General features: G+C 37.2%; 1 protein-coding gene across 7 annotated transcripts in view; it reads right to left on the bottom strand.

Moving 5' to 3' along the window:
• RIC8B (RIC8 guanine nucleotide exchange factor B) overlaps window positions 1–22,422 on the bottom strand; it is a 115,623-nt gene that overhangs the window by 6,918 nt on the left and 86,283 nt on the right. For 2 of the 7 annotated variants that reach the window (XM_004089429.3, XM_030821306.1), the window contains 2 exons: window positions 22,024–22,168; window positions 11,399–11,518 (listed from right to left, as the gene is read on the bottom strand). In XM_004089429.3, coding sequence (XP_004089477.1) covers window positions 11,399–11,518; window positions 22,024–22,168 — 265 coding nt within the window. Of the gene's footprint in view, window positions 1–2,409; window positions 2,583–3,229; window positions 3,369–6,622; window positions 7,885–8,723; window positions 9,333–11,398; window positions 11,519–22,023; window positions 22,169–22,422 lie in introns of those variants that run through there. The other 5 variants (XR_004032051.1, XR_004032052.1, XM_012510059.2 and 2 more) reach the window with 5 other exon arrangements.

Below are 22,422 nucleotides of genomic sequence, written 5' to 3'. Positions count from 1 at the left end.
ATCGACCAGTCACTAGCTGTAAGAAAATGAACTCACTGAATTCCAATTTCCTCATCTGTAGAATTAGGACAGGAACACGTACCTCACACTAAGTTGTGATGAGGGCAAAAGGCTACTATACATACAAAGTGTATAGTATAACATTAGGCTGGAATGTAGTTAGAACCCACAAATTGTCGTTCCTGTCCCTTAGGTGCTTACAGAAGGTTTTCCCATGCTAGTTAGGGATTAAGTGGGGGGAGAATATGCAGATGCAAATAAAAGACATGGTCCCTGTCCTCAAGAAGCTTTTAGTCAGTTCAGAAGATAAAACACACACACATTAAACAATATTGAAAGAATTACAGAACAGCAGATCAACAAGCTTGAGATGATTAACAGGCAGAGCCCTGCTTTCTTTAAGCTTTAAAATTTGTCAGTACACCCTTACTGTATTTGAAATTGGTTTAAAGGAGATTTCTTGTCCTGTCTGGGAGTAGGAGAGGATCATTTACAGGTGTGACTGTTTGTTCTAATTTGACCCCAGGCTTATTTCTCATACCCCCATCCTAACTTTTCTCATCTTCTTCCGCTATCCTTCAACTAGTGGCCCACAAATATCAAAATGAAATATTTGATACAGAGACTCACTCCTAAAAGGCTTGGTAAATGACCTGGTTATATTGGACTGTTTCATTTATAATCTGGGACTATTTCATTAGCAATCTGTTGTATCTAGATCAGCAAGATGTGGACAGAGAATGGGAAGCTTTAATGAACACCACAGAAATATTCCTTCACCAGTCGTATGGCTATGCACATGTGAGAGGGACACAGGAGGAGACAGGGATGCTGACCACAGGCTCCTTGCAGTAGGTGGACTCAGGGGCCAGACTGTAATGGCAGTGATGGACATGGATTCACAGGGAGAAAGGCATCCCAGAAGCAGAAGAATTAGTCAAGCAGAGGCACAGAAGCAAGAGTTAGTTGTGTGCAGGGACTGGCAAGCAGGCTGGCTCAGCTGAGATAAAGGAAAAAAAAAAAAAACTCAAAAGAGATGAGGTATAAAAGAGGATTTGAATGGAGACTTTGAATCCTAGGCTGACAAGTCTGGACTTGAGTACAAAGGTATTCTTGTTTTCTATTTCAAGAGAATCCCCCCACCCCCCACTTCTAAGGATATTAAAAATAACTGTCATTACAAAGTTTGAAAGCTATGAAATACTACTGCTCTGATATTTTAAAAAGAGAATGTCTATGCTTTACTCAATTTTCATATCCCTATGTGTCTAGCACAGTGCCTTGCAGATAGCAGATCCTCAATAACTGTTTGTGAATTAAATTTAGTTGTGCTCGATATTATCTTTCATTTTCCTGAAGAGAAAAGGTATGGTGTCTAATGGGACTCCTAATGACTAAACCATGAAGAGAAAAGCTAAATCTCTGGGTACAGATTCACTTTCATCATGAAGATTTACAGGGTTAGAAACAGGATTAACATTCCACAGGAAATTCTGTATAATGCTTTCCAGAGATTTGTTGTTCTGTACTAGACTGTGAGCAACTTGAGGGCAGAGTCCATGTCTTCTCAGGCTGTGATTTGCCAGTATCTAGTATAGAACACAGCACACAGCAGGTGCTCAGTAAACGTGGCATAAGTGGAGACCATTTGTCAGGAATCATTCTCATGTTATTTTAACTATAATTATTTTCCTGATGAATTAATATCATCAGGCATTCTGATAGTTCAGCAGAAGTCAAGCCCCCTTTTCACCAGACAGCCTGGAATTCCCAACCATTAACTGGTATAGACTGAGCTTCTTCCATATGGGGCATCAGAAGACCTAGATTCTAGTCTCAGATGTTCCACTAACTTGCTGGGTGTCCTTGGGCAGGTCACTTGCCTCTCTGGGCTTGAGTCTCCCCATCTATAAAGTGAGTGGTTGGACAAGATGATCCCCAACATTCTATACTAATTTCAAGAGGCTAAGTGTTGGGCTATGAAATAATTTTGACCTATTTAAAAAGCTGCTAGGTTTTAAAAGATACTCAAACTCATTATTACTAAGCCTTTGTTTCTAATGCAGATATTCTAAACCTAAGAGTCAAACACAGCATCCTACAAAATTGTCACAGACATACACCAAGACCACAAGCCCTTTCTGCAAGACTACCAGCATATGATTGAAACGATTACAAGGGGAAACCAAAGCAATGGCAAGTGCTATAAAAAAGGATCCAAATTCAGTCATGGCCCTCAATAAACAGGCCATTTCATAAAGAGTTACTGGTCCTAAATTATGAAGGTCCTATCTAAAAAGGATGGCTATGTGTCAGATACATGTATATCATGGTAAAACGGAGATACTGTATATTGAAATGTGTATCAGGATTAAGATATTCACATAGCAACAACTCCTTCATACTTACCTTCAATGCTACACACAGGCCTTAACACAAGTTAAGACTGCCCTCGTATCAAAAAGTACAGTGGTGTCTACTGGATAAAGAGCCCATTCTAGGCACTGTGACAGTATCATGGCGGGCTTCTCATCTGATCAGGCATCTGGCCAGGGAAGAGATAAGCCTCCAAGAATGTTCAACTGGAACGAAACATCATTTAGAAATTTGATCTTACTAAACGATAAGGAACCATAATCTACAAGGGCTTGGCCAGGCAAGAGGACACAGATAAAGCACGTCCAAGAAAGGAAACCCTATTTTGCCCCAGCCTAACCCTTGGGACTGCTAATGGAAACCAAAAAAATAATTTCTTAAAGAGCTAGGGTTGGGAGATATGGAATTTACACCATATTTAAAATATTCTGGTCTGTTTTTTTTCCAGATATATTTTAACACTTTCCTGAGCCACCGTTTGCCTATAAGTATGGTATACTCTAGGATGCCTGGGCTTATATGACTTCTCAGAACCTTAGAGAAGGTTCTGCTTTTTAGGGCTTCTGGTTCCTATATGACTCTTTCCCCCAAAAGTGACAGTGCAAAATTGGGGTTCAGATACTAACATACCCAATCGCACATTATAGAATAGGTCAGACGTGTATGTGTATAAAACACTTTACTTGACCTGAAAGCAAGAGAATACTCTTGCCCACAGCACATGTGTTTGTGCAATACAAACAAAACATTCAATTCAAGTGTACTTGTTGAAAAACAGGACATAATTAAGCAGTTGGTAAAATGCATTCTTGTTTCCCACTTGCAGATCTCCCAAGAGTCCCTTCGAATTTACCTATACGAGTTTCAGCTTCCCGCTTGCCACTTAGCTTGATAACGACTCAAAAATCATTCCCTTGTTTTCAAGGGCTCTTCTTTCTTGTCTGCTCTGTGTACTACAGGGCAGTATTGACACATGGAATTAATGACAGGGTCTGTAATGAAACAACAGTCATGCAAACACCAGTCTGCTCTTTTGATAAAACAGCATGTTAGAGACCTATTCACCTCCCTCTAATTGAGTACTGCATAATAGTTCCGATCCTTTTATGTAACATATTTTGTTCTATGATTAGAAAAGAAGAAAAGGGGGGGGAAACATATGAGGCATTGCTTCCTTCAATCACCCCCTGATTAATTCTCTGTTTTTAATGAGGGCGGCTGCTATTTAGGCAGGTTCTGTTACATACTTGTTTTGTTGACTTCTGTACAATGTATAACAAAACCCAAGACAGGATAATTGGGAACCATTTCTTAAGCACAGGATTCCTGCTCTTAATGTAAGGTTGACTTGGAAAAAAGAATCCTGACAGTTTAAATTAGCCATTTCATATTTAATTCCTTTTCACATTTGAAAGACCAGATGAGAAATTAGTATATAAATAAAGCATTTTAATTAACATAGAGCTTTTCAAAAAATGCCTGTTAAAATGGATGGAGACTGTGATAGCCCTGAGAAGGAAGCTCTGTAGTTCTTTTAAAGTCTGGGGAGTGCATCTTATATCAAGATTTCAGCATCACTGGATAGTTCATAATCCACTGAAGTATAACTGGTTTCCCAATAACTTGTGATATTCTTATAAATGTTTTCACCTCTTTTTTTCTCACAGCAACAATATTATAACCTTTGGACTGGTAAACATGTTCAGTTAGATACTGTGAAAGCGTCCTTTAGGCTTGAACCCTGATCCTTCATCTTTCATCTAATGACTTCCTAGGGCTGACTGGTTATACCGATCTTTCATTAAGCCACTAACTCGGTAGGAATGAGTGGTATGGTAGCTTTTCCATAGCAAATTTGAGGTCTAGGCTACATCTTTGAAAGGATTCTGAGATCCTTCCCTCAGCCCTCATCATTGTGCTTTGGGATTGGGTACAATTGGGAAAGTAAAATATGCAACATAAAAATATTGTTACCCAAGACAAATGGATATGGCGTACAGTCCCCACATCACCATGTCTGTCCATTTTATAAAGGTAATTGGGAATTGTCTAAACCAGGGGTGTCCAATTGTTTGGCTTTCCCGGGCCACACTGGAAGAAGAATTGTCTTGGGTCACATAAAATACACTTAACACTAATGATGGCTGGTGAGCTTAAAAAAAATTGCAAAAACATCTCATAATGTTTTAAGAAAGTTTATTAACTTGTGTTGGGCCGCATTCAAGTGTCCTGGGTTGCCGGTTGAACAACTTTGGTAAATAGTCCCATAGGGAAGCCTTTTTTAAGTTACGTTTTATTAATGTGATCACATGTATGAAAATTTGTCAGAAGAGCCATAATCATTCTCTTTTTAAAACAATTTTAAAACCTTGTATTAACATAGAATCATAGAAATTTTACTTGTTCCCTTCATAAAGCTTTGCTTTGTTTTGTGTTTTAAAATATAAGCTATTTATTTAGCATTTGACCTGATACCTACGAAGAGCTCAACTATGGAATGAAAAAGCAGTAATGCATGTCCTCTAAATCTTAGTTCTCTTCTAAAGTAAATATGCTTATTATCTGTCTTTCATGCTTTTCATTTATTTAAAATTTAGAATGTCTTATTTAAAAATAATCAGACAACTTTTGAGAGCTGTTGGTAATTTCTCACAATAGCACACAATCTGGAGTCTCAAGACTGAAAACTGGACTTGGGTTAGTTACTTAATCTTTGGTGCATTTAATCTTTAAAAAAATACCTGACGCTATTTAATTTACAGGGCTGTTTTAATAATCAATGGAGATAACGTATATGGAAGCATTTTGTAAACCTTAAAGCACTATATACATATTAGTTTTTTTTTTTATCACTGTTCACATTTCTGTTAGATCACATGCAAAGCTTCTAAAAATCTGATACCCACCTAATTTACCCACAGTAAACAGCATGGTTAAGAAAATATAGAGAAAAAGAGATCAGGTATAGTACTAGAAGAATAAAGTTCAGTTTTATCTTTAAGTGGTTTAAAAAATTATTTCTTGGTAATTTATTTACAGAATTTTTCTAATCTGTTGTCCAAGTTAACAAAATAAATATTAATAAGAGGTCAGCATGCCAACTGACACTGTTGAATAAAGTAGTAGAAACAGAAGTTCTTAATGCTCTTCCCAATAAGGCAGACTTAAAAGTTAAAGAATGAGGAGAATTAAGAGAGCAAACAGCCAGTGGAGATGATTCTTATTTGATGTTCCTCTACTAGTCAAAAACCATTTCAGAGAGTACTTTAACCAAGAGCTCAAAGTAGTTATTCCCACTACAGATCTAAAGAACAATGACTACAGATAGGCAATACAAAGGTAGCATGACATCCTACTTAGAGGTGTCTAGCTACTGGAAAGGTCCTATATAACCTAAGGATAGATAATATCAAGCTTCTCAAATTAATCCTCCCCTGACACCTTAAGGTGTTTAATTTAGCTGGATCCAAGTCCTCTTAATTCAATTTCCAAGCAATCTTACAGTATATTTTAATGAGGTAGAACAGCACTGTCTAATAAAAATATAATGTAAGCCACAATGTAAGCCAAATGTATGTACTCTTAAATGTTCTAGTAGCCTCATTGAAAAAGAATAGGTAAAATTAATTTTAATATTTTAACCCAATGTATCAAAATTATCATTTCCATATGTAAATCTATATTAAACAAATAATGAGGTATTTTACTTTTTTTGTGCTAAGTCTCTGAAATCTAGTGAGTATTTTACACTGATAGGACATCCCAATTTGGACTAACCACATTTCAAGTGCTCAACAGTCATATATAGCTGTGGTTACCATACTGGACAGGGTAGTTAAATAATTTTCTGACGAAAACAAGATCTTTATATTTTCATATCTATAATAGATCTTACAATGCTCTAAAAATTAGATCATGTTTATGAAATGTACCTGAAAAGCATTTCCTTAACTAACTTATCACAAAGGTAAGTGTAATCACAGTCGTTGATATTTTTGTAAGGAGAGTAAAATAACTTATTTATAAGAAAAAATTATGTACTTGTTATTTTTCAGTTATAAACTACCTATCTCAGCCTTAGTCAGTTTAAAATTAATCTTTTGATTAAAGGGAACTAATCCTATATCTGGTGCCTGCATTTATTATAAAAGTCACGTTCCAAATAGTACACAATGACTAGCAACAACAAAAAAAAGAAAACGAAACACTTATTGGCTAAGGAGTAAGAAAAGGAAGAAATGGTAGAACAATTATTTTTAATTTATATAAATATAAATTTTAAAACATAGATTTTGATGGCAGAATATATAAGCAAAAAGGCAATGTATCTTGTTAGACAGTGATGGGGTAAGGGTGAGTAGAGGATTAATTAGCTCTGGTTCCAATTTAGAAACTAAAGGGGATTAGAGAAGCCAAAACAAAACTGTAACTTGAAATATTATTTCCCTTGGTTAGTTTAAGCTTAAGCCAGTCAATGCTCTCTCCCCTTTTCTAGAGGAGGCACCACTATTATATACAAGTTATGTGCAATAGCTAAGGCAAATGAAATTGTATTAGGCACAGTGGGCTTGCTTTAACTACACAATTCCCATTCAGATCTCCTGCTTGAGTTGCAGGGGCTTATTTTTTCCGAAGTCAGGGAAGGAAAGAGGAGGTGAAGAGGCAGGCAAATTTCAACCGCTTTTCCATCTCTGCCCTCACATTAAAAATGTCAAATGAGGCTTTCTATAATTTCATGCCTCAGGCCTTAAATGTTTATATTTGATAAATATTACAGTTACCATTCTATATTAAAGGAATTATGGACCCCAATATTTAAATAAGCCAGTCATGGCTCAAAGTACTTTATGGAATTCCTTTCTGGCCCTGAATTTTATGACATCTGGCCAAAAAATGGAACTGACAAAGTATACTTTAAAGTCTTAAACCAGGTAGGTATTTTAAAGCAAAAAACTGCCCTTCAAATTTGGGGACCAGCTATTTTCATTATTTTATCATCACATACAGTGGAAACTACAGGGTACAAGGCACTGTACTAGCTAGACATGATGGGATTTATAGGGATTTATAGATTCTTTTCCAACTCTTTAGACCTCCAGGTGTACTGCCAATCCCCTTATCTACATCTATCACAAATATAATACTTATACTAAAAAAAAAAAAAATCACTTGGAATACTCTTAAGTCAGCTGGTATTCAATGGGAAGAAAATATCTGAGCACGAATCTCTCCAATATCTTTGGAAATCTAGCTGAGAGAAAGCTGCTAAGGTGGTGAGCTCCTTGAGGCAGCGGCTACGTCCAGCATGGAGGCAAAACAGAAATGTAATTTTAACGTTTACATTGGTGGTTTTACAATTTTGGTAGTGAGTAACATCTATACCCTACACCAGGCTCAGTAACAGTACTTGGCATGACCAACCTTAGTCATCATCACTTTGGTAAGTGCTTTGGCACGGGCCACTGTTGCTAACCACCATCCTGGTGCAGGTCCTTCACATCTGCTCTCCTATGGATGGAAAAAAGGAAGTGTCTAGTGTCCATTCATTGGCCACATCACCTCCAACCCTATCCTTTACTCACATGCCTTTCAATTCAGGTGCAGGAGAAAACCATTTCATTTTTGAGAAGGAAAGTTAATCAGACAAAGCTATGGTACACTCTTAGCACAATAACGACTTGGTTGAATGCAGAGCATCCTAGAGTGAAAGGGAGGGAACTAACCAATAGTACAATGCTGACAGGTGATGAGGAAGTGTCCTGGCAAACACTTACTGTAACAGACAGACACAGTAGCACAGTGGACAGAGCAAACGTCCTGAGTTCTAGAAAATGAAGGTCTAGTCTCACTTTTTAAAATGAAACTAGAAAGAGAATGTATGTGAAAGTGTTTTATAAACTGTTAAAAGCAAATGAATTATCATCAGTCATTACCTTGGAAATGCTTTGGGCAATTCTTTGGTACTTGCTTCCCCCAGTGATAAATCTGGTAACATATTAATCGAATAATGATAAAACAACCTGAGCTCTTTAGAAGAAATAAGTAGTATGTGACTATCCAAGACTTATTAACAAGATTAAATTTCTTTCCACCCGGAATGAATGGTCATTTTTCCATTTTTCTATTAAATACATCAAAATTCTAGGATCAGCACAAATGCTAGCTTTCCTGTGAAACAGTCCCTGAATCATCCAAACAGAATGAGCTACTCCTTTTCCTGCATGCTTACATTTCAACATAGAACTCATTTTGTCGTTATTTCCTTCCACCTTGTATTCTAGACTAGACTACAGTCATTTCTTCCACTAGAATGTGAGTTTTCCAAAGGCAGAGACTATCACATTCTCCTCTGAATCTTCCTCAGGTTCCTAGCACGATGCCTTGCACAGAGTAGCTGCTTAGTAAATGTTCCCTGAATTGTACTGAGTTTAGTCTATTTTGGCTTTATGGCATCTTTTTTTACCTCAAAAAAAAGTGGAAAGAGAGAAGAAACTTAAGACTAATGAGGAACACAGCACAAAAGACATGTAAGACGCATAAAGAATGACTTCATTCTTTGCATTACTGCTTTGGAATGCCCACTGCTGATCTTTATACAGTTTTGTCATTGATTGTATTTAGTGAGAGCAAATGTTAGAAAGCACACAAAGGCAGACAATGTAAAACGCCCAACACACATCATGCAAAAATTCTGTATGATTTGAACTATTCTCAAGGTTGCCTTTTGCTTCAACTTTAATGGCAAAATTGGTACCATCAAAGCCAACATAAGACATATTTGCTCTGCTTTAAACATGCAAAAATCAGTGTCACCTTCAGTTGGGCATCTGCTGGGTATTTCCGGATAAGTAGGCATCTTCTTTGAGGCATAGTTTAAATCAGGTGGAAGCTGGGGTGTTTCAGACTTGATGTTTGTATATTTATTTGTTGGCAGCTTCTAGAATATGTGGATTCCCCTGAGATTAAAAGGAGAAGGACCTAGCACCTTTGTTTTCTGTGCCTGTGATAGAGATGCCTTATGAAATGGTAGTTCCTCTATTAGTAAGCCAAGTATCTGGATTATACTGTGTAGTCTTAGGCAGTTATTTCCCCTATCTTCCATTTCCCTACTTGGAGTTTACTCATCGAGGGTAGATGGCCCAGTTAAACGGCATTTGTGTTAAGCTTTAAAAACTCATGTTGTTGGTCAGAATATGAAATTTATGCAACTGGTTTACTGTCCTAACACACTAATGTGTTCTACTCAGGTCCTTGCTAACCCTTCCTCTCCAGTTTCTACCAGATGGACTCTGTTGGTTTTTTTTTTTTTGAGACGGAGTTTTGTTCTTGTTTGACCAGGCTGGAGTGCAATGGTGCGACCTTGGTTCACCGCAACCTCTGCCTCCCGGGTTCAAGCGAGTCTCCTGCCTCAGCCTCCTGAGTGGCTGGGATTACAGGCATGTGCCACCACGCCCGGCTAAATTTGTATTTTTAGTAGAGACAGGGTTTCTCCATGTTGGTCAGGCTGGTCTCGAACTCCTGACCTCAGGTGATCCGCCTGCCTCGGCCTCCCAATGTGCTGGGATTACAGGCATAAGCCACCATGGCCGGCCTGACTCTGTTGGTTCTTATCCTATTGTTTTTATACCCCTGTGTTTCATTAGCTACATCAGCTCCTCCTGGAAGTGGCCAAGTACCCATCTTATCTTTATATGTTCATTTTGATCTTATTCTGCCTCCTATAGGTTTGCCCTATCGGTATCTTCTCTGTGCCTATTAATCCCTTCTGGGAGGGAACATTTCTGTTCTATACAAAGGTATGGAGAATGTAATTTGCAAAGAGGCAACAATGTCTTTTCAAGATTGTGAGTATAGTCAGTTAGCTGTAAATTCTAACCTTCTTGAGAAAGGACGAAAATTTAAAAGGGCTAGCTGGAAGTTACTGAGTTCTAGTCTTATTAGCTTTGTAGATAATTAAGCTATTTACTCCTAAACAACTTCTGCCACATTACCAGCATCATACTCTGCAGCATAGATAAATATCCATACTTGTCACACTCCCCATGTCAGTCTCTTGTTCTTGTCCATTTCTACCCTAAGCCTCTGCTGTGCCCTTAATCTCTGCTTGTTTCTGTGTTCCACCTTTCCCTTTCATGGTTGGCTCTCTGGCTTTTCCATTCCAATGGCTCCTTCTTTTGACTGAGGGATACTAGCCTTTACATAGTTACTGTGAAAAAGGAGATGGCCAGAAGAAATTCATCTTTAAGTGGCGGCTGCCACCAACACACAGAAGCATTCATTCAAGATGGCTTAAAGAAGATAGTGACTCAATGTATGACTAGAAAATAGAGTGATTCAGCCAAGTATGAAAGGAATTATTTTCTAATAACTCCTCCAAGATGACTAGTTGCTGATTAGTATATACTTGATTTAATTATTTTCAAAACTGGTTATTTTTGAAGGGGAAGGAGGTGAGAAGCAAGAGGGGAAGGGGAGTTGTTTTTTTTTTTTTTTAGAACTCCTAATTAATACAAGTCCCTGTTTTCAGAAAATCCTTCATGTGAGCTATTTCTTTTCACTTTTTCTTATTGGGTGCATGACATTTTAGAATTCTTGGTTTCAGCAGCAACCCAAAAAGGCGTAATTGCAAACTTACACATCAAAAATGAAAAAATAAAAGCATCGTGATTTGAAACAAAAACTAAAACAGGCTAAAACAAAAATAAAAGCAGCAGCAAAATCACTGAATCTAACTCACAGCATCTTTTTGAAGACAGGGAGGTTAGTTGGTTAATTATTATAGTGCGCTGGTAGTTACTATCTTAGCTTTGAGAGTTTAAATGTTTAGGAATGCACATCCAGAAGCGGCACATGTAGAAAAACCATGGTAGCCAAGAGCTATCTGAACTACTGCTGCCTGGGCCACCCTATTCCAATCAACATGGATTTCCAGAGTTGCTGTTCTATGGTAACTCTCAGTGAGAGAGACAAAGAAATAGACCATTTTTAGAAACCAAGCAAAAAATGGATGGGAATACAATACCTGGAAAGTTTATCAAGCATGTTGACAAGTTTCATGGCTTCATATTCTTTTTGTTCTTCTGTCATTTCATCTATGGGGTTTGGCATTGGTTCCTCTAAATGACCAGTGATAAGATTAATGCTACAAAAAGAAAAAAAAGTTATGCTGTATGTTTTAAAATTATGCTCTTTCTATACTTTTCTGGTCCAACTTTTAAGTGATAATAAGAAAGAGTATAATAGCCAAAAAATTGGCAATAATTTCAATTTTATGGTATAGAACTGATATAGGAATTTTTAAAAATGGACTTTTCCACTAATTTGCTTTGGGAAATGGGCTATGCTTTTTTTAAAAAAACGAAAACTGTCTTGCCAACTTTTTTTTTTTAAAGGCATGGTTGCTTTTTAAAAATACAAAATTTGATTAGTGCCGTTAGGATAAATATCCGTGGATGCACAGCTTATCCATTAATTCTAAGGGGACACGTGATTTCAGGGAAGAAGAAATGAGGAAATCCATTTTGTGATACAGCATAAAACAAACATCAAAAAAAAGAATTGGAAAAATGATGACAGAGAGGCTACAATCTGGAAATGAAAGCATGCCAATTTATAATCTCAGGAAATTAGTCCATTAGTGAGACCACAGAGGGCAATGAGTGTTTAAATAATAAAAGATAAAGCAGAAGAACAATTTTAATTAGGTTTGATCTGGCCTAGATAAAAAAAGGGATGAAATCTAGCCTACCAAGAGACAGGTATATCATCCTGGCTTTCTGGAAATAGATTTAATACAGTACTTAAAATGAATACTTTGCATAAACTTTCTGTGAGGTTATAATACCAAACAAACTATTCTCTTAAAGAAAAGCCATACTTTTTTTTTTTTTTTTGAGGACAGGAAATAAAAGATAACTCTTTCAATGGCTCCTAAATATCTACAACAAACATTTTTCTGGAGAAGCAGGACAAGAGATCACAGTATCTTGTACCAGCCAAGTACATACTGTTTTTTTGTTTTTGTTTGTTTGTTTGTTTTGACGGAGTCTCGCTCTGTCACCCACGTTGGAGTGTAGTCGCACAATCTCGGCTCACTGCCCTGCTTCCTGGGTTCAAGTGATTCTCCTGTCTCAAACTCCAGGGTGGCTGGGATTACAGGCACGTGTCACCACACCTAGCTAATTTTTGTATTTTTAGTAGAGACGGGGTGTCACCATGTTGGCCTAGCTGGGCTCAAACTCCTGAGCTCAAGTGTTCCTCCTGCCTCAGCCTCCTGAAGTGCTGGGATTACAGCCATGAGCCATAGCGCCTAGCCGATAGTTTGTTTTTAATGATCAAATTAAATATCCCTGCAAATAGCAATTGCTAATAAATTGCTTTCTAGGGTCTGTGAACATAAACGCTTTCAGAAGCCAGGCCTTTAAGATAAGCAAGTGAGTGAGAGGGTCAAATATACACAATGTGGAGTGTTGGGAGATTGGGATCAACTGGAAAACAGTGCCCAGTTTATATTAAAAAAAAAAAAAAAGGCACTAGCCAAGACAAAGACACAGTGATTAATTAAATCTTCTGGTAGCCAGCTTGCAACCCCTCTTTGAGACTTTTGGTTGGGCAAGTTACTTTCTTTACTGACCAGGGCTTTTCTCATCTGGGGTAAAGGCTAGCTTACTATGTACTGTTATCTGTTACTATTAGATTTACTTTTCTTTTCTACCTTCCTCAGAGACTGCATGACATACCAATTCTTATGGAAGGACTCAGTGCTCACCATCCTCGAAAACCTGATTCAAAACCTATCTTGCCATTCTTGCATAACACCTACATCTAGAGTCACGCTTAAAATTTTTTTCCCCCATTAGAAACCCAATATATAAAATAGACAAAAGTGAACTGCTCAGGCAAAAAGGGGATGGGAATAGCCAAGTAGATGGGGGCGTAGAGTCCCTTTATTTGTCCCCTACCCACTTGTTTTCTTTTAAGGTACTTTCAAAGGTTCTGGGGCAACCTGAAAACCCATAGCCTTGTCATTTATTTCTAGCCTTGGCTGTATATTAGAATCACTTGAGAAACTTTAAAAAAAGCTTGGGTGACAGAGCAAGACTGTCTCAAAAAAAAAAAAAAAAAAAAGCTTGGGGCTCACCTTAGACCAACTAAATCTGTGTGTGCGTTTGTGTGTGTCTAGAGTACCTGCTTTAGACACTCATTGTGTGCTACTATTTCCTCTTTTTTCAGGTGCTCATAAAAGAAGAGAAAAAGGCCTCCAGTTAGAGGCCATCAACAAAAATGCTGAATGGGTCATCGTATTTCCTAAAAGTCAAGGACAAAGAAGACCCAGACAAGGCTTCTGAGAACTATGGAGACGTATCCAGATGCCACACTGAAAATACAATTCCACCACCCATCCATTATTTGCTCAGGCATATAACAAGACATCTCTTTTCACTGGTTTCTCTTCTGCCACCTGTTAAATTAGAAAAACAACTAGTCTTATAAATGAATAAAGGTGCTTATTATAGATACATACCACTTCCCAAGCAAAGAAAATCAGGCCTTAGAAGAAAGTATAAGGGAAGGTAGATGTATTAAATATGTAGATCATGCTTCTTTGCCTCTTGAGAGATGGCTTCTCTCCTCAAATTCAACGGAGCTATGATTTGAAAAATCCGGCCCGTAGGCACTTTTAGGATATAATGACATTTGCACACATGATCACATGCTTCAGGGAAAAAAAAATGTGTCAAGAGGACACACGGTAAGCTATGTGGTATTGTGGGCACCACAGCATACAAAGTCACTATATGAATTCCTAGATTAGGACACAATTTGATGGTTTTCTTGGTTCTCTTAAGAGCTTGGTGGAAATTAAGTCTGTTTTCCATAAGGTGACCTCAAGTCCCCTGGCTGCTAAAATGATATAATGGTTTGCTCTGAAATTAGCTACTAAAGTAACATAATTCCTTGCTATCTGAGTATAAAAGCAGCAGCCAGAAATTCATTCTTACAGAGTAAGAACTCATTTTTTGCCATAGAGTAAAACATTCCAACCCTCCAAAGTCACTTTAGGGATTTGGGTTTCATTTTTTCCTTTAAAAAGACATTTTTCCCCTGGATATTCAGAAGAATGTAAACAAAGTCATAGAAAACACAAGTTAGGGCACTGAAGTATAGTGTACCACTCTCTTATGGGAAAAATGCCAGTGTGCTGTGGCAGAAGGCAGATGAACACTGTCTCTTCTACCGCTCCCCACTTCAAACTAGAGTCTCATGTAGTTTCCCTACCCAGAAAGGAAGAGAAAACAAATAATAGCCACCGTGACAACAAAGGTGTGAGATTTCATAAAACAGATTACTTTTGGTGGAACAAATACCTGACACCTTTCAACCTCAAATAGTACAGTCTGAGACGCCACAGTCCAGGTTTCAATCTTAACGCTATGAAATTCTGGAGTTACTTTTATTTCATTCCAAAACTTGGAGTCTTAAGATGCTTTAAGAACACTAATTGTGGTGGACATTTTATTGGGTAATTATATTTATCATGATCTCCTCCACCTTGTCTCTGCTCCCCTGTCCCATTTTGTAGCACTCCAATCCTACTATTTATGACTTCCAATTAGGTGGCAAGAAGTGTCTAAATTCTTATCTGTGGTATTTCATCATAAATTTTGTATAAGACTATTATATGAACTGACAACAGCTATGGGCCTGGAGACAAAGGGATTAACACACACTAACAAGGTATGGACAAATGAACACAGGTATAAAACCTGAACTGTATTTCAAGTCTTTTGCTCTTTCTTCAAATTTTTGCTACCTTTGGCTAACATCAACAGCATTAGGTCATTTAACAAAAAAGATCCATTAAAACTTAATTCAGCTATATGAAAATTAACTTCGATCTCCACAATGTGTGGCTTAAATTTATTCAAAGCATTCTGGTTAAAAAAGGAACTCTAAAGTCAACCTACAGGAGTTGGACAGGTAAGATAAGTGAATAGGATAAGCTGTCAAACCAAAGGAGATTATACTTCGTAGGAAGGAAACCACAGCTACTCAATTCCATCAATTGGTTGTCATGTAGAATGCAGGCCCTATGTTACCAGAACTTCCAGTTTTTCAAAAGAAGTTAGAAATCAATATTTTCATCTAAATATCTACGGGATATGTTACCAGAACTTCCATTTTTTCAAAATAAGTTAGAAATCAAGATTTTCATCTAAAATATCTGAATTCCAAATGTTGCTAAGTAATTAAATTATTTTAAGAAGCACTGTGTTAAACAACAGAAAAAAAAACTCACAAACCAAATAACCAATAGGACACGGGGCAAACCAAACAAAACATACTTGTGGGCTAAATCCAGACAATTTGCAACCTCTACGAAAGGGATCAGGGTTTTTAGGAAAGGGCATTTTGTAAGCCAAGACCAGGAAAGAAGGGGACAGGCGGGTGGGAAAGGAGATGTTATATGTGAATGAAACTAAAACAACTTTCCAGGGGGAAAAACCCAGAATACACTGCTCCCCCAAACAACAATATAAAGAACAAAATGGAAATTTACCATATCTGAATTTTCTTGAATTCTATCTCCTGGCTCCCATTCCTCAACTAGATGTAGAGCTTGACGAGGAAAGGGAACTCAATTTTCTTGGTATCCTAATGCTGAGGAGGGGCTGACTGACTCAAAAAATTCATTCAACAAAAATTTACTGACTGCCTATTGTGTGCTGGGCACTATTCTGGGGACATCTACGTGAACAAAAACAGACCAAAAAACAAAACAAAAACAAAAACTCCTCTTCCCTCTTGGAGCTTACTTTTTGGAGGAGAAAACAGACTTAATGAATAAGTAAGTAAGTTATATGGAATGTCAGAAGGTGAATAGCACTATGAGAAAAAAAGAGCAATGTAAGAAGTATGATATGGAGTGGTAAAGGCAGGAGTGCAGCAACTGTTAACAAGGGCACAGAACAGGTGATACCTGAGTAAAGACTTGAAGGCGGTGAGGGAATGAGAGAGATATGGCAGCTATCTGGAGCATAGGCATTCCAGGCAGAAGGAACAGCAGTCAACAGAAAGGCCTCAGGCAGGAGTGTGTCTGCAGTGCCTGACACACAGTAAAGAGGTCAGTGTGGCAATAGTACAACAAGAAAGGGTGCAAGTATACCACTGCGAGGACTTTTGAACAGTTGACTAGTCTGATTTACATATCATAAGGATCCCACTGACAGCTGTTTTGAGAACGAAATGAAGAGGAACAAAGGTAGAAGCAACAAGGCCAGTGAGAAGGCTATGAGAATGATCCTGGAGAGAGAGATTTTAGCTTGGACCAGAGTGGTAGCAGCGATGACAAATAAAAAGGGTAATTAGATTCAGAATGTATTATGAAGATAGGACCAGAACTACCTGACAGATGTATGTGAATATTTACCAATTTAGAATGAATCAAATGGATTTTTGTGTTTTCAGGAATATCAGGGTATACACAGAAACATTTTCTTTCTTTTGTTTTCTGTTTTGGTTATATCAAAGAAAAATAATAGATGCTCTGAGAACAGGGAAGCTATCTGAAGGGCAAACTCATTTCTCTCTTTGATTGGCTTTGAATCAGAATATAGTAGAAGTTAAAATAAGCTCTGACTTCACACCCATTAGGATGGCTATTACTAAAAATCCCAAAGACAAACAACCCCAGAAAATAATAATAAGTGTTGTGAGGATGTGGAGAAAAGGGAACCCTTGTACACTGCTGGTGGGAATATAAAATGGTGCAGCTGCTATGTAAAATATGGCAGGCTGGCAACAAAATTAAACACAAGAACTACCTACCATGTGATACAACACTTCTGGGTAGATGCACAAGAGAGCGGAAAGCAGGGACTTGACAGATATCGGTAGACACATATTCACCAGCATTATTCACAACAACCAAAAGGTGTATATATATAATGTATATACACACATGGAATATTATTCAGCTGAAACTGACATGTGCCACAACATGAACAAATCCTAAAGACATTATTCTAAGTGACACTAGCCAGTAACAAAAGGAGAAATATTGTATATGATTCCATTTATAGAGATTCTTAGATTCCATAGAGACAGAAAGTAAAATGGTGGTTACCTGGAGCTAGAAGGAGGGGAATGTGTACAGAGTTTCATTGGGGACAGGAAAAAGTTCTGAAGACAGATAGTGGTGATGGTTGCATAACAGTGTAAATGTATTTAGTGCTACAAATTTGTTCACTTAAAACTGACTAAAATGGTAAATTTGATGTTACATATTTTATCCCCAAAGTAAAAAGGCAGAGTCAAGAGCACAATAAAACTTGCTTTGCCTACCTCAAAAAACAACAAAATTCCCAAAAACCGCAAGCTCTAGAGTCAGGCTGCCTGACCACTTACAAACTGTTTGCCCTGGACAAATTACTCCATTCATTGCCTTTAGTTTTCTCATCTATAAAGTGAGATTAATTCTACCTCAAAGGATAGTTGTGAAGATTATATTTGTCTAGTTCTTAGAAAAGTGCCTGGCACATATTAAGCACTCAATAAATACCAGCTATTGTTACTAGCGTTAGTGAGCCACTTGCAGAGAAATAGGCAACACAGAAGGCCTCAGATGATCCACGAGGTAAGTTACTCTATTCAATCAAATCCTTACTATGGAGATGCACATGTAATCTTCATTAACTAAAAAAACCATGCACCAAATAGGTGGTTTTGTGGCATTTGCTTTAAATTCAGATATATTTTGAAGAGATTCCAGTTTCTGAAAATGTCTTAAGTAATTGGAGAATTATCATATAAATGATACACTGATTCTCCATAAAAGAAGTAGGGTAAATTATGAAAGCACATCCTAATTCGGGTTTTCGCATTACTTTGCAATAGAAAGAACCAGTGTAATATGTGTCATTCTTTCATTTACTTATCTGATATTTACTATGTATCTACCACGTATTAGCCACATAAATTTACACATACTGAATATATATACACACAGGAATACCAAATTGCATCTAGGCAATAAAATAAGAAAGGCCTCAAAATGCCTTTTTAAATTATAGTGCTTTTTAAATGTTTCCCATGTCAGGTCATTTGATTAAGAGTAATAACCTTGACAGAGAGCTGAGGTTGCACCACTGCATTCCAGCCTGGGTGACAGAGCAAGACTCCGTCTCAAAAAAAAAAAAAAAAAAGTAATAACCTTGACATAAAGGATATAGAAAACTGACGATTGTGAATCTATAGCAAATAAACACTGGAGCAAAACTCAGTACTGTAGTTAAGCTAATATACTGGCCTCTTTTACCTCTGGTCTTTTAGAACTCTGAATTTAGATACGTTTTATGACTGCTTACAGTAATAGGTTCTAGTTCCTAGAAATGCTATTTTACATAAATACGTCATCACAGCCCAAATTGGGCAAAGAGAAAAATCTTCATGTCCTGGTTTCTGGGTCACTTACTTCAATAAATATTTAATATTAAAAATAAATAAATTTATAAAGCCCAATATAATGAGACAACTATAAAAAGACTTGACTGAAGCAGCATAGCAAAATCTTGACAAATAAAAGAAAAAGTATCTTGCCTTGTGCTGAAGAAACTGTTTATACAGCTAGTGGCGTAGCTACAGCTGAGAAAAATATGGTCAAGAAGGAAACACCCCTGAGTTTATTAGTACAATCGTTTTAAGCTTTTGGATCTGATTATGAACTGGTGTGGTGTGTTAAGTGTGCAAGGAGGCTCCCTAGGGTTCTGCTCACTTTTGACCATCTGTTCCTCCTATTCCTCCACAAAGCAGCCTTTTAAAGATACCTCTTTGGGCCTCTAGATGCCTATGCACCCTGTGAAAGCCACTCGTCTAAAAGGAGCCAAATGTCATTAGACACACATCTTTCAATTGATGTCTAGAATAATGTATAAACCATACCAGCCAGTTATATCACCTTTACAGTTAAGGGACCTCCATTCTCAGAGGCATGAAAGAAACAGGTATAAAGAAAGGTTAGAATTTAGAAATTTGATTTCCCTTTGACACAGGACTAAAGTTTATCTGAAAACTTTCAACAAACCTGGCTAGACATACACCAAAAATTTATGTGGCATGTAACTCAATTCTACGAGTGTATTTTCTCTAAGTGTGCTAATTGCAGAAAGCCATTTCCAGTCCATTAAATACATTTATTTTGACACAAAAAGCTTTGTTGTGATATTAACTGTCTCCCATAGCCTGAATGTAAGCTCCATACAATTCTTGGTTTCAGATTCCACTAAAGGATTACAGGTTACCTTGGTGCATTAATCAGAAACCACTTAAAGTTTTGACAATGGGACTAGAGCCAAATGGATGAAGAGTAAGTTCTCTGCTTCTGCCAATAGTAGCAACTGTTGTGAATAAATGCATCACAAGAAAAGCAGACTGAGATCTTGGGAACTCTGACTGGTGAATGGTATTCAGGGGTAGGGGAGAAAGCAATTCTTTCAGATGCTGACTTTATAAGCTTGATTGGTAAAAAATTTTTTACAACAGTTTTTAGGAAACAAGTTCTTTGAGCTCTGTGGATCGCTCCACAGAGTACAAAGGGTACTCCTGCTTGCAAAGTACTTCATTTACCACCACTTCCATAGAGATCATTTGAACAAATATTTTAAAGTAACATTAAATACCTCACCTCATTTTTTCACTTTAAAAAAGGAAAATTTAAGAGAAAAACAGATGCGAATCTATCCGAAGGGGGAAGATGTGATGCTACTTGAAAAACACACATTTATACTTATAATGAGCAGTGTTTAAGAAATACAACAAAATTTCACAATGGTGACTATTCTGACTACACAAACATACCATTCCTATGAATATTATAAGCAAAGTCCAAAGGCTGAATATTATAATTAGGGATGTAAGGCTTAAGTACAGAAACTTTCCATGACAGAGAGCCAAGACAGTAACAACACTAATCATGGCTGTTGATTTCAACAGAAGGTACTTCCTGAAATCTAACATCACTTCCACAATGTAACATAATTCTATTTTCCTATTGTTATAGTAGCATTCTGGTGCTTGCTATATATATGACCATTACCATTATAGAAGTTATCTACTAAACAAAATTAACAATATACATTGAGATGCAAAGATATCAACCATGTATGAGTACTCTTGAGTTTTCTATCATAGTTGAATGTGTCCACACACCCTGGGATGTAAGAAATGCCTAATGTAACTGTTACTTTCATTTAGAAATATGAAATTTCTCAAGTTATTTTAATGGCTCAAATCAAGAGATATCAATATTAAACTGATAAGGAAATATAGTTTGTAGAATGAAAAAAGATATTAAGACTAATTTAGAATGATGACTTCTATAATTAGGGAGAGAAAGAAGCAGGATTCCTCTATCTTAGCTTCAAATACTTGTCAGAGATAGCCAATTGATAATATCTAAATGGTGGCAGTCTTAAGAAAATAGTGCTTAGAGTCATTGCCAGCTTTCCCCCCAAAAGTCTTTATTTCTAGAACACATTCTATAAGATCCTACTGAGGCTGATGGCATTGGGGATGCTAAAAGTAACACTACCTTCTCAGACCTGATTTGCCAAGAAACAGGCCATACATGTCCTGTCTAATTGGGAACTGATCATTTCTTTCACCTTCTGACAACCCATTACTTGCATGTCAACAAGGCACAATGTATGTTTTTTAAAAGTAATTTTGCAGATAAAAATAGTCTATTCTCGATCACCTACTGCATGATCCACATCACACTCTAGAAGATGGCCAGCAGAAAACACAGCATGTCAATGTCACCATGTCACAAGGAAAGGGCATGCTTTTCCAATTTTCAGATGGAAATCTTCAAATGGAACCCAGAAAAAACATGGCTCAAATAACTCCTAATAAGCGGAAACTAAGAATTTACATGGGTTGAGGGTTACGAGTGGGATGGAAAGGATGGAGAGGGAATAGGAGGAAGGAGAGGTGGTTTATCTTGGGATAAAAGAGAATAATTATAGTGTCTTTAATTTGTAAGCACTGACTCAGAGAAGACTTCATAGAGTCTCTGGTTTGCCTACTCATTGCACTAATGTATCTGTTAAAAGATGAGTCTCTATATGTTTGTTTGATTAAAATTCACTGTGAAGCCAGACTTCTTTTCTTTTGATATTAATGTGTCTTGTTGCACTATTTTATTGACTTATAAGGGCTTTTATGCAAGGGGGAGGATCGGAACCTACATTTAGATTTCTGAGAAAGACTGAAGCATCAAATAATCAACTTAAATATGTGGTCTTGATTATACCTTATAAAATCTTAACCTATGGAAAGGAAAGCAGATCGTAAGCAATAACACTTTTTCAGTACAACCTAAACACACCAGCTCTCTTAGTACTTGGGAGAAGATAATAAGTATGTTGAAAATATCATTTCTTGCATTATTAGCCTTCCTCCATCACTTGAAGTCATGCTCTAAGGCACTAGCTATGAAACTGCCTCTAAAAACAACATTAAATGGAAAGTTTCCAAATCCACAAGAGAAACGAAACACTTGGAAAATGAAAGACAAAGGAAGTAAAAGGCAAATAACCAACTCAAAGGCACAGCCATAGTTAGGTGAAAAGAAATTTGATACTATACTTTGGTTTTGCATTTTTGTATTCTTCAGTGTCTGTGTCCTCGTCCTCTGAGTACCAATTATCTCCTCTTCCTCCAGCCAAGAGGCCCCTGGCCGCCAACAGTCCTGCAGCATTCCCATAGCCAGTGTATTTCAGCAGACTATCCACTGCAAAAAACAGAATAGGGTTTTAGATAGGAATCCTTGGGTCTTCACCATCATCATCAACCACTCACCAACACAGGAAGGTTGAAGACACACACTGGCAGTAAACCTTTAAATTGAGAGAATTTCAAAATGTGGTAGTGATTATACTGAACTACTTACAAATTTTCCCATAGGCTCTGGGGACTAAGAGCCTTTTTTGAGGTATCAGAAACTAAAACAGAGCTGTTCTGAACACACCTTATGGCAAAAGTGGG

This window comes from Nomascus leucogenys, chromosome 10 (assembly GCF_006542625.1).
Source record: "Nomascus leucogenys isolate Asia chromosome 10, Asia_NLE_v1, whole genome shotgun sequence".
Taxonomy (NCBI): Eukaryota; Metazoa; Chordata; class Mammalia; order Primates; family Hylobatidae; genus Nomascus; species Nomascus leucogenys.
This window is presented reverse-complemented; position numbering and strand designations above follow the sequence as displayed.